Source organism: Mercenaria mercenaria, chromosome 5, assembly GCF_021730395.1.
Source record: "Mercenaria mercenaria strain notata chromosome 5, MADL_Memer_1, whole genome shotgun sequence".
NCBI classification, from domain to species: domain Eukaryota; kingdom Metazoa; phylum Mollusca; class Bivalvia; order Venerida; family Veneridae; genus Mercenaria; species Mercenaria mercenaria.
In genome coordinates, this window is record NC_069365.1 from 10,952,347 (window position 1) to 10,969,714 (window position 17,368).

Consider the following 17,368-nt stretch of genomic DNA (forward strand, 5'->3'; position numbering starts at 1 on the left):
GCCGATTACACAGAAACTTGGGGCACCTGGGATCAGGACCGATGTAATTTGACAGAATGGTTACAGACATAAAGGCTAAATCGACAATTGTTTCCTAGTGTTAGTTTTACAGATATCCATCTTTACTTTTCAAGAGCATTGATGGTAAAGTGTGTATTTTTAAAACATGCTGAAAATGTAACAAACCCGTTTTATGGTTGTCATCTATGCTCAGCACGTGTTATAATGCTAACAGTTGGCAAGGGCGGAGGAGAGGGGTTCCTGACCCCAAGTGTTTGTGGCCGATTACTTAAGAAGGCGCTATCAAAATACTACAAGCAAGTTCATTTTCTTAGAAATATATATCTATTGTAGAAAATCAAACATCGTAAACCAATTTCCAGTCGAACCTTATAGAATATGTAAATAAATAGATATACTAGTATACATGGCAGAGATAAGATCAAGTTGGACTGAAGTGGTACACGATATCCAATGTCTGAACTTAAAGAACTTTACCTCATGTCATGGTTTCAACTTACATTTATGAAAAATATCATTTTATCATAATGTATACACTAAATCTCAATGCCCTTCAAATATCTGGTTTAAAAATGACCAAGGAGGTAATTGTTTTTAAAGCAAATATCTGCATCAGAGAGACTGAGAACACTACTCAGTTTCTATTAATAATTACATAGTATCTGCTGTCCATATTTTCAAGTTTGGATTCTCAAAAGATGTAGTTTAATGTACGTTTGGTATCTTTTGACAAGATTTATATAATAAATTGTAATTAATTGTTTATTTTTTTGTTAAATATTCCATATATTCCGTCTTTGTAGATTGAGTCTAAGAGGAAATTCATTATTTATGGATGCTAAATAGTGATATATCTTTTCTACGATCTGTCTATTTAAAAATATCAGTTTTGGTATGAAAAACATGCGCGTGTTTTAAGTGTTTGCTTGGAGGCTTTATATGAGGATTTATATCATATATGGGCAAGAAACACTAAATTAAACACCACCTTGTAATTCATTCCTAAATGGAAATTACTTACACTGAACTAAATCTTATATTACAGTGTTCTTTCCCATAAAATTCACACTGATTTATCAAAATAGTTCTTTAGAGACATACTGACTAAATCGTATACTTTAACTGTATATATTTTCCATTACAAAAGACTAAGACGAATTTTATTTTGCACCAGCATAGCGCTAAAAAGTAGCAGCCAGTTTTGACCTTTCTCTGTTCATTTTCATATACACTAATATTGCACCTACAAAATGTTATATATCAATGGAAAGTTCACCATTTGAGCTGTAACACACCATCATCAGTGTAACTACTTGACACTCATTGAAAATCCCTTCCTGATTTTAACTCAGTCGTATACAATATATGAATATACATGGATAAAAAAAGAAACGGGAAGTAACACCTAAGTTTTGAGGATGACATGGTATCATTTTATATAAAGAAGTTGTACACTTGTTTGGTTTAGGTCTGCAAAATCCTTGCCGAGTTTGGTAGAACAGTGCTATAGAAAACGAGTTACATTTTCTATTCAGTTCAATCATTTAGCACCTTTACAGAGTAGTTTATTCTTTCGTTTAGTCAATCAACGCGTCACAATATATATACATCTAAACATCGTTAACATTACATACATTGTCATTCAGTTCATGAGTAAGGAGGGATTATTGCACTCCATCAACGTTATATACACTGTAAGTAAGCAAAAATATGTACAAGACAAACCACGAGAAGCTACTAATTGTTACATCAAAAAATCATTAAAACTGAAAGTACTAATTAAATACTGAAATAAAAAAGATACTAGTTCTAATGCACGTTTAAGATAAACTGCCAACACAGTTAAACCGTGGATGAAGTAATAAGCAACTTCTTGTTGGGGGTATATGATATCAGAAATCTTGAATGATATTACATTATTTACAACAACAGAGTATCATCATGTGAAATAGTTTGTTTTTGGTTTTGGCATGATTTTTATAAGAAATGATTAGTAGAATGTACATACGGTTTATTTACATACAAGATGAATGCTTGATTAAAAGAAAACAGCCGGGAAGAGACTAAGCGTACAGTAATTATAAAATCAAAAGTACTGCATTGTCAATTCTCAAATATGTTTCATGCTGCTCTATACCACAATGAGTAATTTGTTTTACGGTAAAATGTTGAGACTAAAACTCCATTTGAAACAGTGGCCTGATGTAGACAAATTGAACGTCAAGACCCAAGCATTACATAAATTCTACAATCGCTGGGAGTTGAACATACGAAGGGAGTCGACTATACGATGAGAGTTGAATACAGGGTTTTGTACATTTATCACTTGCTGTTTTTCAGACAGTAAATTTGTAGACATATTTATTTACACTTTTTGTAACCGACTCCTGCATCACACAATGCTGGATGTAATTTGCTTTTGTAGATTTACATGACATTTGCATAGACATCATGGTTCTCGATGTATTCTCGAACAATGTCATAACAATATTTGTACTGCTCCTGGAAAGAAAATAAAACATACTTATAAATACCACTGTTAATAAAGGACATTTCCAGTTTTCTTTAGAGAATTATAGATATAAAAATGCCACGGAATCATTTATCGCATGTACATCAAACATTCATATATATTACGATTCGGAAAGCAAGCAAAATAAGGACAAAGTTCCTATAGCAATAGCCACTTTCTAAGAATGAAGCCTATCGAAAGCAGTTTTTGTCATTGACTTTTATACCTTTTTAAAATATATAAACAAAGTAACATAAACAGACAAACAGGACAGTACAAACAATATACAGATCCATCAATGGCTTACATTTGTTTAGTGGGATTGTATGAATTTAAAACAATCAAAAGGCAATAACTCTACTGTTACTGAAAAGATTCTGACGAAAGATGTAGATGCACCACAGCCCTATAGTTATTTAAATTAATTTTGTATTAAATTTAACGGAGATTCATTAATGGGGTACCTTGTTATTTGGAAATTTATTAGACACAGTACTAGAGATCAATCAATGAAACAAATATTAATCCTATCCTGCATTTACCAGTTGATCTGCATGACACCAGTTAATAGGAACAATGACGTAAATATATGGTTAAAAACTTAGTGATAAATCATTTCATGGTAAATACTGAATAGTTTTTTCTTTCTTTTTTTTATATATGATTTGCGATGTGGTACAAATAACACTACATCTAAATTTCATCTTTTATAGTGGATCTGAATTAATTTTATTAGACTTAAAGTCACACAATAATCATGTATTTGACAATTTTTTTTTTGCATTGAGATAAGTTCTTCCCGCAATAATCCATGTATAATTGGGGATTAAATATTTATCAATGGCTTGAAAGGTAGGACTATCGGCAAGAGCAGCTACATGGAAATTAGATAAGAAGTTTAAGAAAATCTTGAATAATTTGCTTCAAAATGATCAAATCGAGACTAACGCATTATATTCAATCTTAAATGTTACATATCAGCAACCAGCATTTTGTTTAATTGTTTTTCATAATCTAAAATTTTAGGTACTATCTCTAAATTTATGGATTGTAAAACAATTAAATGGCAACAACTGTAACTGAATTGATCTTGACAAAATTGCGTGAGCACCACCATCCTATAGTGATCTATATTTATATAAATTTCCATAAAGATCCATTTCATAGGTTAATTAGATACAGTTAAAATCCCTATATTTTACCTATTCAAGGAGAAAATCTCTGCTTTTACTGTGTCAAAGGGGATAATACAATATGTGAGCAAAAGTTATGTGCTAAGTTATAATCATGTTAGGTTTGGTGATTCCAGCTAAAGAACTTTTGATAACAATTTTCAATTCTGGAAGGAAATACACGGGCGAACAGACGGACGGACAACGCCAAAGCTATATCACTCCACCTTCGGCGGGGGATATTAAAAGAGCACAGCGGACAGACAGTGGCAAGCACCAATCAGAAAGTTTAACCCGGTTTTCTGATATCAGAGAGCACTGTATGCACACCACAAAATGCTCATTACATGTATATGGAACGAAAACCTGTCAAACGAATACACACAATAAATTTGCAAAAGACAGAGTAAAGAAACATAAAAATGTGCGACGAGATGAAAGCGGCTGTTTAAGATCTGGCTATCATTGCGTCTAGAAATGATGTATCCTAATGATAAACTGTAAGGACGACAAAATCAAGTTTGAAAATGTTAAAACTGAAAATGTAACTAATGGTCTTTAGAGTCAAGTGGTATTCTTTGCAGATTGCTTATAGCAAAGTGTTGTATTGTTTAGACCATACGAGTCCTTAACATAAACTATTTTAAATTTAGGTCAAGGTGACTTACAATGTTGTCAATAACCTGTTTCCTTCTCAGTCTGACCAGCCTGACAGTTTCTGCAATGGCAACCTCCCGGTCTGTTTTCATCCTCTCCAGCACACAGCACAGCACGCACAGGAGCCCGCTCTTCTTAGCACCGTTTCTTTAATGTGTCAAAGTGTAAAGGTTATATCTCGAAACACCAGATTGTTTAATAATGTATTCTCGATATACACTGAATTTGTAATTGTCAATTTTCATGAACAATATCTACAAAATACATTTTCATGAACAAAATCTACAAAATGCATTTTCATGAACAAACTCTATAAAATACTTTACCATAGGATTCAATTATTTGTAGATTAGGTCTTAATTTCTTCATAAAAGGTAAGGAAATATGCAATACCCTGGCAACAAAGAAAAAAGTAGACTCGGTTTGACTGTGTCTGTCGACGGAGGTAACAAAATGCGCAACACCTCTTACTCCCCATATAATACCGCGCCAACTACATAAATATTCACTGAAAACTCAATCTTTTTAGCTACTCTACGGGACAAAAACAGACGACCCCAGCGGTGATTTTGCCACTGACCGTTCCAAGGCAGAGCCCCACTGTGTTCCTTTATTTGTTTGTTTTATCTTTGTGTGTTTGTTTTGTGTGTGTGTGCGTGCGTGCGTGCGTGCGTGCGTGCGTGCGTGTGTGTGTGTTGATCCTGTGTGCGTCCGCGTGCTGGGTTTGCGTTTGGGGCGTCTGCGTTTTTAGAACGTGGCTTTCCTTGTTTGATATCCTTTGTTTTTTTTTACTTTTTAAAAATTCATCATGAATCTACAGCTCTTCGCATAAAATGGAAAAGAAATTCGTTGTCATTAGTATCATTAAAATATGCTTAAAACTGGAAGTGGTCAGCCAATCATAAACCAACCACAGAAAAATAGAGTTGATTGGACTTTTGGATCCCATGTCATCCTCGATTTAGCAGTAAAATGTGTTTCTGTCACTTTAGATTATTACGCCTTAAAGATACTCACAAGCATTGTATCACCAGTGGACTACTTTCTTTGCCCGTGTCTTCATTCTCAATATCTGATATCAGTCTTAGCATAGACGCTGTGTTCTTCGGTATCTTATCATAGCTTGGCCATGCTCGGAAATGGAACATATGAACATTCTTTTGCTGCTCCTATAAAAAAGTTTGGATTATTTAGATACTCAGTAATAACAAATGGTTGGAAATTTGGCAAAATAATATATTTACGCTTTTTTGACAAAAACAACAATCAATGTGGAAAATGACTTTTAATAACTGCCGATTCTGGCTTCGTCTCACATTTATTCCTTAATATTAAATATACAGTTTGATCTGAAGTTTGTGGAAATGAAAAATTTAAATTTACATCAACCAAACTGTACTCTTGTTACAATCAACTGATAAATATAAAAAAGAGAAAACGTCATATACCACATTTTCTTAATTTTAGCGGTATTACATCTATAAATACATGCGTAAATGTTTGTGTTACTTATAAGTAAATACTGATTCCATTCAATATTTATAGAATTAGGTGTTCAAGTAAAAGAATGTATCACTGATTGCAGGTGCAGATGGAAAAATCCGGCTCTTGGGTAAATATTTTAGCGGTTAGGCAGATAGCCTAAATAGTTACTCTCAGTCGGATTTTCAAATCTGCTAATACAAGTAACAATAGATTTATCAGCTTGACCGTTAATTACATAAACACTTTAGTTCAATATATTTAATCGCGATTATACTAGGCACGTTCAGAGATAAAAGGGATCTCGACAAAGCACTTTTTATGCAAGTCTGGGATCAAGACCAATTTGCTATTCTGTCTAGTAAGCAGGGTTTTCCCTTGGGTTTTTTATTTGGGAGTCCATGCACTCCCATGGCTGCTAATTTAAGGGTCCCTAATAATTTTTGGGGGTCCACAAATTATTGATCTTGAAAATGGACATTATTACTACAGAAATTTATCCTAAAACCGAATGAACTTAATTGTATCTTTTTAATTTAGATAGCAATTGATTCAATATTTCGGAATGGTATCTTTCAAAATGGCATGAGCTTCTCAATTCAGACCGATTACAAAAGGTGTGATAGTCTTTTTGTTATGATCAAATAGCCAGTAATTACCGGCAATTCACGTGTCACCTCGTGTCAATTATGTTGTTCACAGTTTTATCTCGGTTAAAGATAATACTCGATCCTTAATTAGTATCACTTCTCCGACCTCCTTGGTGCGTGCACGTCGCGGAGAGGGCACATATGGCGCTAACTGGGTCAGCGCCCTAACTAGGTCAACGCTTGATCTAGTTAGCGTCACATGACTAAAACCAAGGAGTGTGGCCATAAAAGGGGGATCGTCTAGTCAACTTGCCATCGTGTTGGACCTCTTTTCTACAACCGGGGTGCCGGGTCTGGTTGATCCCGGCCAACTCGATGCCGGATTACCATCTCTGAGGGATCGCTTTCCCGATACCTCACAGGGTTTTCCCTTGGGTTTTTTATTTGGGAGTCCATGCACTCCCATGGCTGCTAATTTAAGGGTCCCTAATAATTTTTGGGGGTCCACAAATTATTGATCTTGAAAATGGACATTATTACTACAGAAATTTATCCTAAAACCGAATGAACTTAATTGTATCTTTTTAATTTAGATAGCAATTGATTCAATATTCGGAATGGTATCTTTCAAATGGCATGAGCTTCTCAATCAGACGATTACAAAAGGTGTGATAGTCTTTTTGTTATGATCAAATAGCCAGTAATTACCGGCAATTCACGTGTCACCTCGTGTCAATTATGTTGTTCACAGTTTTATCTCGGTTAAAGATAATACTCGATCCTTAATTAGTATCACTTCTCGACCTCCTTGGTGCGTGCACGTCGCGGAGAGGGCACATATGGCGCTAAACTGGGTCAGCGCCTAACTAGGTCAACGCTTGATCTAGTTAGCGTCACATGACTAAAACCAAGGAGTGTGGCATAAAAGGGGATCGTCTAGTCAACTTGCCATCGTGTTGGACCTCTTTTCTACAACCGGGGTGCCGGGTCTGGTTGATCCCGGCCAACTCGATGCCGGATTACCATCTTGAGGGATCGCTTTCCCGATACCTCAGCTGGTTCATCGACGAGGCTGATGTCGGCTCGGAACCCCCGACTCGATGCCGGATTACCATCTCTGGAGATGTTTATATTGTTTTCTCCAGCTGGTTCATCGACAAGGTGGACATCGGAACCAGGCTTCCGGATGCGGCACTTCGGACAAGACAGTTGGTGGAGGCGACGTAACAACGTGGTGGCGAGAACCTTTAGACTGGAGATCAGACCGTTAAATGTAGACGTAATAACAACGTTGTCAACAAACTTAAGAAGAATCACACAACAGATGTCACAGAAACACGACGACATACATAATAGATGACACATAACTATGAAGACATATAACTACGATGCACTATAATTGATGTTCTATAACGGGAGTGAAGAAAAGACGATGTGACGAAGGAGGAGGGAATAATTGCAGCAACAGTCGCCCATATGGTATTAACCGGTGGCGACTATAAAGAAACTCAACACACACAATAATTAGTATCATATTTTCTGTGATTTATTAATATTTTTCATCGAAATACTTTAAATTTATATGAAATTAATTTTGTTTAATAAAAAAATAAACCATTCGATCTTTTACGGAACGTAACAGCAATCTTAGATTTTAGCGGTGACAGTTAGCGCGGAGAGTAGTTTCCCTTTACCAAAATGGCGAACATCGATAACAAAACTTGTTTTGAAGTTGGAAAATGGTCTATACCTGTGTATAATGAGCACCCACGATTCGGGGATGGTCCCGGTGGTAAATAACTGCGCATTTTACATGGGTATCTGTGCAAAGGAGGCTTCAGTGCAAAGGAGTTTCATGACCGATTTTGCGGGTCCAGTGGGACGCAGAGGCACTAAAAAATGCGAGTTCAAAGCAGTAAAAACGCGTCAGGGACGCAGAAAACCTGCGTCCGGGAAAACCCTGAATACCATCTGGTTTCGTCATTATTTGTAGTCGCCCATTTTATGCCCCCGAAGGGAGGCTTATTAGTTTTCAACTTTCCGTCCGTTAGTTCGTCACAACATTAAATTTTTGCATGAAGGCACTTAACTCGCGAACCACTGCACCCAGGACCTTCAACCTTCACATGCTGGTAGTACTTATTGAGTACACGACCCTTATTGATTTTGGGGTCACCAGGTCAAAGGTCAAGGTAACCAGGTCAAAGGTCAAGGCGCTGCTGTCAAAGCTCTTGTTGTAATTAGTTTTCTGTCCCTTGGTTTTCAATAACTACAAAATTGCACGCTGTCTATTTGAAATTCGAATTCCATTATCCTTTAGTTTATCCCGACCGGTAAACAATTTAAATTTCTAGATGAAAGTTTTATAAGTACCACACATTGTTTATCATTATCATCTTCCTTATTTCTCCTTGCAAAGTTGATTTCATCTCGATCAATACAGGACAAAAAATCAAGAACGCTACTTTTGACAAATGCTTTAAAGTATCTGTTTCTTTTTGTTGTTGTTTTCTTTTCCAGTAACTTGCTCCGGAAGACCAAATATACAGTTCAGATTTCAATTTATCTACTTGTTCTTCAAGCCTTCCACACATGATGTAATGATTATCTAATTTCATAACAAGAGCATCTAAGTCATGGGTTACTAATTAGTTTCCATATTTTGTATTGTAAAGATTGTTCTCAATTTCCACCTCCTTAATATGCTCATTTAAAAATGTAAAGTGAAAAGGAATATATACTTGACTGTTTATGATAATTGCGAAAGGTGAAGAAATTATATGTTAAACTTACATTGTCGTTTAGAAGGAAACTATATCTAATTGTTCTTGATATGTAAAACTCCTCTTTCTTTTCGTGCACAAGTTCGGCCTTTAGTGGTCCAATCGCTTTTGGTACTTCACTTGAAGGCCAATATACACCTTCCTGTAACAGACATCGAATACTGTTTGGAATTTGTCAGAGAAAACAAGTAAACAACTGTCTTGTGAGTTTTATTATGAGCGTAAGTTTTCGTGAATTTCTTCCTTAATATGAAAAATTTAACGCAAGCAAAATTTAAGAAAGATTATTAATTTATTGAACTAATTTACTTTAAATTTAAAATATATTAAGACCTTATAATTACGAAGTAAAAATTACATAGCTTCTAAAGTACAATGCAATTATTAGGAATACCAGCTTACAAAGAATACTTAAGTTACCTCGAGAACAATCAAAATTATCCTATAAAATCAAACACATCACAGAAAATAAATGAGCACTTTTTACATCATTATCGGACTTTTTTTTATCTATACAGGAAGTACAACTGATGTGCTCTTTAAATGCATATTTTAGAATTACTCGTAGAGAATGTTGTGGACGATATGTAAGCAATATCGATATTATTATCTGATCTTCTTATTAAAAAGGTCTATTGACATGTTCTTAATAATATGAAACGTATTTCAAATGCAATAAGGCAAATACCGCAAGAACTGAGTCATCCAGTAATACAACAGTTTTAATGTTAAACTCCCACACCATTCTTACAAAGTCAACAACAGTTTCTCTTAATGGAAACTGTGTAAGAATCATGCGATCTTTTTGTCTGTATGTCTGAAAAAGATTGAAAGATAGATACTTCTGCGTTTTAATTTCAACGTTCAGTTATGACATATCGCTGTAATCATGGTTTAACTTATTGCGATGCATTCATGCTGTCATACCTCGTTTTGATACTATTCATAATCTATGTAACATTTATATATTTATAAGTAGCAGATTATTTTGTTTGATGGTCATCCTATTTGCACCACTGCAAAGGCAGATAATAACTTTCTTCACAAATAAAAATGTGTTTTCAGCAAAATCGCGTCTCAAGAGTGACATTCTTTTCCCTACAATTAAGTCCATATCTTTACAGAATTTTTATTCAGTACGGCAACCAAGTGTCAATATTCCAGCTAGTTGTATTATACTAAAACGGCTACGAAATATTTCCCCCTTTATAAAATTAATGTATGAAGGCTCTAACGTACAAAAAGAAAATTTAAAAAAATACACTAACTGAGACAAAAACAGCATTAATGAAATCATTTCTTCCTTTGACAGCCATTCCTAATCTAGGTCGGTGGAGGTTATCTGAAATGACAAGAAGGTTTTGGTTATAATTTCCTATCCTCCTGCTTACAGCTTAAATAATATAGAAACTGTTTGCAGGCAATCGGCTTTCATACAAACTAAAGCGTAAATAAAATTCTCCGTCTAGCTGTTATAGTAATTATTTTATTTTGGTTTTGGTTATTATGATTACCAGGAACGATTTGAATATCTCTTGATTTGGATATGTTTTCCGGGAGCATCGCGTCAGAATGGTCTTTGCTGCTCGCACTGTCAGTGTCTGCTATATTTCGATAAACTGCTTCTGCTGTTTCAGTTCCCGCTTCCGTGTCTTCACAAATATTCTGCAATAAGGATAAATAATTTTATTCAAATCAGATTCGTTGTAAGATATATTATGAAGGTCTCCATGTTCGAGCGGCGCAACATATTTAACATTCAATTATAATAGTTATGGTATTGGTTTGTTAATCTGTAATGCATTTTTGAGGTAGCTGTTCTGCTTTTGGTCAGGTGGCAAAACAGTCACAAAAATCTAGACGTATTTATTAATGAACATTCTGAAAACGTGTCTGCTAACAGAAATGAATGAAACTACTTACTTCAAATTCTTCATGTAAGACTGGTTTAGGTATTCCTTCTTCAGTAAACACTTTCCTATGCACATTAATGTAGTGTTCCTTTTCACACACAGCTCCTAAAGGATCAAGTGTTTCTGCAACTGATTCGTGTAGATAAACATACTGCTCCTAATTAACAAAGAATAAGTTTATCAATCTAAATAAAACACATTTTTGTTATTGTAGGATTTAACCTCGCACCAACACAATTATAGGTTGTATGGCGGTGCAGGGAGATGCCATGTGCTCATCTGGTCATTATTTCATGCACTAGCTGAAACCCAGGTATAACCACAAACGTTGATACATATCCAACAGAAAAAGCCACCTACAAAAAAACGCAAGCCAGCTGGAAGGTTTTGTCACATGTTAAATTAGCATAAAAACGTCATTTTTTTCCGAAAATAAGAGGTGTCAAGGTAAAGGAAATGAAAATCGCTGTCATTACGCAGTTCAGTATGCACGTGACATGAAAATAGCATTTTTCACTTTAAAATCTATTATCATTAACAAAGAAAATGAAGAAATCATTTATAAAAAAAACACACAGTATTGGGCACCATATTGATATAAATTGCAAGTTAAAATTATGGTTTCGCCCTGGGAAATCTAAGCTAAATTCGGCTTGAAAGTGACTTGCGGCTGACAAAAGTTAAAGTAACGCACACAATCAATGGCTTTAAAAACGCCTCATTTATATATGTCAATTATTTCATTCATATAACTGGTATTGAAATATTTTATTATTCGTTTATCGTTGTTCATTAAATCTGATTCAGTACGGTTGTTTCTTTTGTGATAGATGAGCGTAGTCGCCGCCACATGTGCCCGTGTACATTGGGCTGTAATTCACGTCATACCAAATTCACTGCCCACATTTACAAAAAGTAAATGTTATTAAGTAGATGCCGATGGTACAATTGTGAACAACCATTTGTTTCAAAATGTCACGAGCTTTATTAAATTAAATGTCTATTTATCAAAATCAGTATTGGTTTTTACTATTTTAAAAGTAGGTGTTCTTCAAAAGCTTTTAATGAAACTCTGTAAAGCGGCATCATTAAAAAAGATAATAGGTAAGGGTAGATTTCTCGGAAGCACAGAGCACCTACTATACAGCCTCAGAGCCACGCATTAGCAAAGTAGGCCCACAACAAAAGGAAGATGTAATAGAAAAATATTACTGACGGGTTGCTTCAAACATCTAACAAGTACATATTACTTTATGTGAAATATAGATAGAGGGTGAGGAAGTGGTAAAATGGTGGGGTGGGGGTGGGAATTTGAAAAGGAAAGAAGAACAAGGATGAAAATACAGATGGAATGCTACGTTCCTTAATAACAGTCACACTACAACGTAAGCGCAGACACTAGTGTACCACAATCAAACACACAACCATACCCAACTAAAAACATAGAAAACAGTAGGGCACCTTCTTAGACTCACAATCACACTCATATAAGCAGGAAAAACAATTGTGTACCTCCTTAAGATTCTGTCAGCCTGAATAAAGGGGAGCAACGAAAACTAACTCAAAGTAAAGGGGGAGGGATGCAAAAAGTAGTGCAAATGCAAGGGGAAAGAAGGGGGCAATAGGGGGAGTAAGGAGGAGGAAAACACCATATATATGTAGGTACGGGAAAGTTACAGTAATTATATTGGACAGGCTGTGGCTTTGACACCACCACGTTGTCAGAATACGAGTTATATGACCCAGGGAGGTGCCTACGCATTTAGTATCTTGAACAATGAAATGGGTCCAATCGCTAAGGTGACTATGTCTTAGACTAGCTGACAAACGATGTAGAATGTCCTTTGTTGAAATGTATAACTGGTGAGACCAAATATCTCATATATAGAATTTTCCTCTGGCTACCTTGCTTAAATGATTCGTGTACCATTGATTCGGAAATGATTTCGATTAGGAGCTAAATAATTTCAGGAATCAGGCAAATCACTAAATGTTTCTAACTAACAATCTTCAATTAATAATAATAAGCTCAGACTCCTATAGGTTGGAGACTCTATACTTGACTGGTCTTTTTGTTGAATTCCCGTCAGACCATGTCTTTGAATCAACAACATACGAGCCCTAACGTATAGATGCTCGGCTTCTGTCCTCTTAATTGAAGTTGCAACTCTGTATAATTGCCCTGACTCCTGGATGCTCAGCGCCTATATGCTATCACATGTAGCATCCAACTACCATATAGGTATATCCCCGATGCCTTGGCTGTACTTCGCCGATAACGCTGAACCGTCTATAAGCTGGAACTCTTCTACTATCTCGATAGATTAACAAACTCTGCGTCTCTGTCTCAGCTTTTCGATGCTCAGCCTATATAGTCCGATCAATTCGTAACAGAAAATGCAAAAATACTCCAGAAAATGGGAAAAGCACCAAAATTGGCACAGCTTTTTAGCTAAGCATAAAAACTTTTTTTTCATGGGACCCTTTTTTCATGGGACCCATTTGATATCTGTCAAGATGGCCGATACGGCGGCCATTTTCCAAAATGGCCACCAAAACTCAATATTTACCTTACAAGATTCTAATGAAAGGTCATTATATTTACATTCATCCCCAGAATGTACGAAATATAAATGTATATGATATAAGAAATCCTAAATTTGCATCAAATGCAACAATTACAATTCAAATGATATTAATTTCTTTCTGTTTCCATGGTAACGGCTAAAATCTAGCCTTTAAAACTTAGTTTAATATTATCAATGTGTTTTTTATATTTTAAAGGATGTTTTGTTTTACTATATGTAAATTATATTATTTTACTTGCATTCCCTCCACAGCAGCATATTGAAACATTGTTGTTATTCCCCCACCAGTGTTTAGCCAGAGGGGGCTTATGGGTTGCCCCCATATGCATGTCAATACGTCAGCCATGCAAAGTGGGATACTGCAATAACTTTAAACTACAGCAGATTTTTTCATGATACGTGGTACATGGATAGATGGCAATGTGGAGAATGCTAATGCGGTTTAAATTTGTTCCTATGGCAACAAATGTTGTTGCTATGGCAACAAATATTGCACAAATATGACAAAAAGTGTCATCCTGCATTTCTTCAAAACTAGGAGAGATTGTTTCTTGAGAAATTGTACATAGATAGGAGGAAGAATTCAAAACATGCTTGTTATCTTTTTTTTTCTGCTTTTGTACATCATTTTGTCCGTCTGTATGTCTGTCCATCATTCGCAAATGGCGGATTCTTCAGTAACTTCAAAAGTGCAAATTCTAAAGACTTCTTTATGAAACCTTGTTGATAGATGGTAGGTAATATGGAGAATGCGAAGGTCAGTTAACTTAGTTTCTATATAAAATTGTAGTTCCTATGACACCAAGTACGACAACTACCCCTTTCGGTTTGGGACTTCGAAATGCAAGAACAGATTATAGCGACGGGCTAGTAGGATCAAATGAAACAACGTTCCTTATTATGCACCCGCAGTCACAATATCTGCATAATAAATTGATCACATAATCATTGATTATGTAATGCTAACTGTGTAACAAAGAAGAGTAAGACTGAACATATAAAAGTTGCTTTCACGGACAACACTTAGTAACTATTCTATGAAATATATTACTCTGCACAGTGAGCTGAAATCTGAAATAAGGTAAATGTCAGATACTCGTGTCAGTACACACAAGCACGAGATTGTCGACAACTTCAGTTCACTTGCATAAGGCAGTGCAGAGCATTTCAGCACTTTTGACAAATTACATCTTCCTCGACAGCCTTTATCTAGGTTGCAAATGCACTTGAGGAGCTATTGGTATGAGACTCAGGTACTTGAGGCAAAAACTACCAGAAAGGTTTCAATTTATCAAAGATACCTCTGGTCAGCCTTATTTATCTTGACTTGGAATTTTAGTAATGTGATAGAACATCTGAACCCCATATGTGCCCGACCTAATGGGCAACCTTTTTTAATATGTTCAAGAGGTGTAGCAGACGATGCAGGAATGCACACTATAGCCCTAATCCTTGTGTGAACAGATGGATGATCAGCTACTTGACATGTTTTGTTGTAAAGAAGTGTATCGAAAGCCTCCATCTATACCACAGAAATATTATATGAACAGTTAGTTTGTAGGAAGGTGTAGAAAATGCATTTAAAAGCTTGATTCACCAGTAAGCTCGAGCTGTTCTGGTTAGTTTTGGTTGAAAAGGCAGTGTTATTCTTACATTGGACTGCTTAACTGGTAGTGGCATAGCCTTACAAATGGTAAATAAATAATATTTGTTGTCTTAAAACTAGTAAATTGGTATTAAAATTGTGTTTTGAATAAATGTGCTCATTAGATAAATCCTCAAGTTCTCACATTTAATATGTCCTTATCTAAAATATATTAATTTCAGTAAAATTGTCCTGAACTAGATATTAGAGCTCATTTTTTGTAGAAATGATAGATTCTGCTCCTAATTTATACCCCTCATCACACTCAGCCACGTCCCCACTACGTCCTAAAAACTGGCAGGACGCAGTAAGAACTTGTACAATGTAGAAGGAATACAGTAGACACCGATAAGAACATGATAATTATGGTATCCACGAGTGTAGAGGACGCGGTCGAGCTTTGGACATGTTCAAAACAAAAGTAGTGAAGACGTGTTCGAATCAGGAAGCAGGAAGAACTTAATAAGGGCGTAGTAATGATGTAACTAAAACCTAGTAGGACAGAGTTCAAGCGTGATGCGAACGGGAAAGACTGCATGACGTGCTCATTGCGCTGTCACTGGGTTGTCATTGCGTTCTTGCTACGTCAATGGAGTTCTCACTACGACTTATCTACGCTTGTGTGCTATGACTATGCTACATGCCACGTTGTAGAATACCGCATTAGGTTATCAATACGTTCTTTCGGTGCTTAACATGTCTATGTCACGTTTGCAGCAGGTTCTAACCGTGTCTGTTTCAGATTTTGAGAATTGAGTACGAATACTGGATCCAATTCCCCATCACTTCATTTTCAACCAGCGATGGGTATGATCGCATATCATCAGGAATTACCACATAATCACGGACTAAGCAACACTGGCAGCTTGTAATGGACTTCTGGACCTTAGTATACCCTTCACGCTGCCTTTGCTTTTTCCACCATGGCTTACTATAAGACTGCTCTAATTTCTTCGGGGCGGACGGGGAGGTGGGTGGGGGAAGCTTGTCGTATATTGTATTTGATTGTTGTTGAGTGTAGATGAGGACACAATATAACTTGCAGAGGCGCGTATTTATAAGTAGCCGAAGAACGCAGTGAGATGGTGATAAGCGCATGGTTAAAGCATGGTAAGCGAGAGGTGCAATTTGACTGGTCGTACTAAGAATGTAGTAAGAACGCATTGGACGTGAAGATGCGCGTGGTAAGAAAATAAGTGTAAACGTGTTAGACGCCGTGAGAACCTGGCAAGGATGTTGTAAGGGCGCAGTACGAACGAACTGCACATTTTTCGAGTTTGACCCCCGTCCCCACCACGTCAAAACTTTCAGGACACAGTGTGATCTTCATGGTGTTCGTCTGAGAGTGATCAGGGCATTAGTGGCTGTACATTATATGCATATCACATGAAACTATGAAACTATTGTTATGGCACAATGTGCTACAATTTGACAAAAACAGAACATTACAGGAACATGCAAATGTAAATTTGATTACGCTGATCAAACGGCATTGACTTTTTCCCAAAGAAATCATGATGGTCTGACAGGCCAGGGATGTTCACATGGTCTATCTCACTAACATAGGTAATGAATTATATAGTTCTCTTAGTGTAAATAAATTGAAATGAATACAGCAACACTAACATTTTCTGAGTCGCGAAAACTAATGACAAAGTGAAACACATGTCATTTATCCACTAATACACACTACAGACAACTTCGTTCGCTCAAACTCTGATAATTCGAACACTATCCTTCACTTGAACCTATCATCAGGTCCCAACCAAATTTCTTTATGATAAATTCTTCGATCACTCAAACTACCGATAACTCGAATACATTTTGTCGGTCCTGACGGGTTCCATTTAACCAAGTTCGAATGTATGTATAATAATTTACAATTGTTGTAAAGTTCTGCACAGAACTTTTGGCATTTTAAACATTCTTAATATGCCAGTTACCATTATATACTTAATTTTGACTTACATAAATGCATTCTGACTTTTCTTCTGTTTAATTGCAA

The 17,368-nt window shown here is 36.0% G+C and overlaps 1 protein-coding gene across 2 annotated transcripts in view; it reads right to left on the reverse strand.

Moving 5' to 3' along the window:
* Positions 1–1,133: 1,133 nt before the first annotated feature.
* LOC123556442 (uncharacterized) overlaps positions 1,134–17,368 on the reverse strand; it is a 468,205-nt gene continuing 451,970 nt past the window's right edge. Inside the window, exons 24-31 of one of the 2 annotated variants that reach the window (XM_053542660.1) lie at positions 11,141–11,287; positions 10,732–10,882; positions 10,486–10,559; positions 9,906–10,034; positions 9,228–9,359; positions 5,380–5,531; positions 4,374–4,509; positions 1,134–2,523 (exon numbers count right to left, since the gene is read on the reverse strand). In XM_053542660.1, coding sequence (XP_053398635.1) covers positions 2,449–2,523; positions 4,374–4,509; positions 5,380–5,531; positions 9,228–9,359; positions 9,906–10,034; positions 10,486–10,559; positions 10,732–10,882; positions 11,141–11,287 — 996 coding nt within the window. In that variant the 3' untranslated portion in view covers positions 1,134–2,448. The remainder of the gene's footprint in view (positions 2,524–4,373; positions 4,510–5,379; positions 5,532–9,227; positions 9,360–9,905; positions 10,035–10,485; positions 10,560–10,731; positions 10,883–11,140; positions 11,288–17,368) is intronic. The other variant, XM_053542659.1, reaches the window with a different exon arrangement.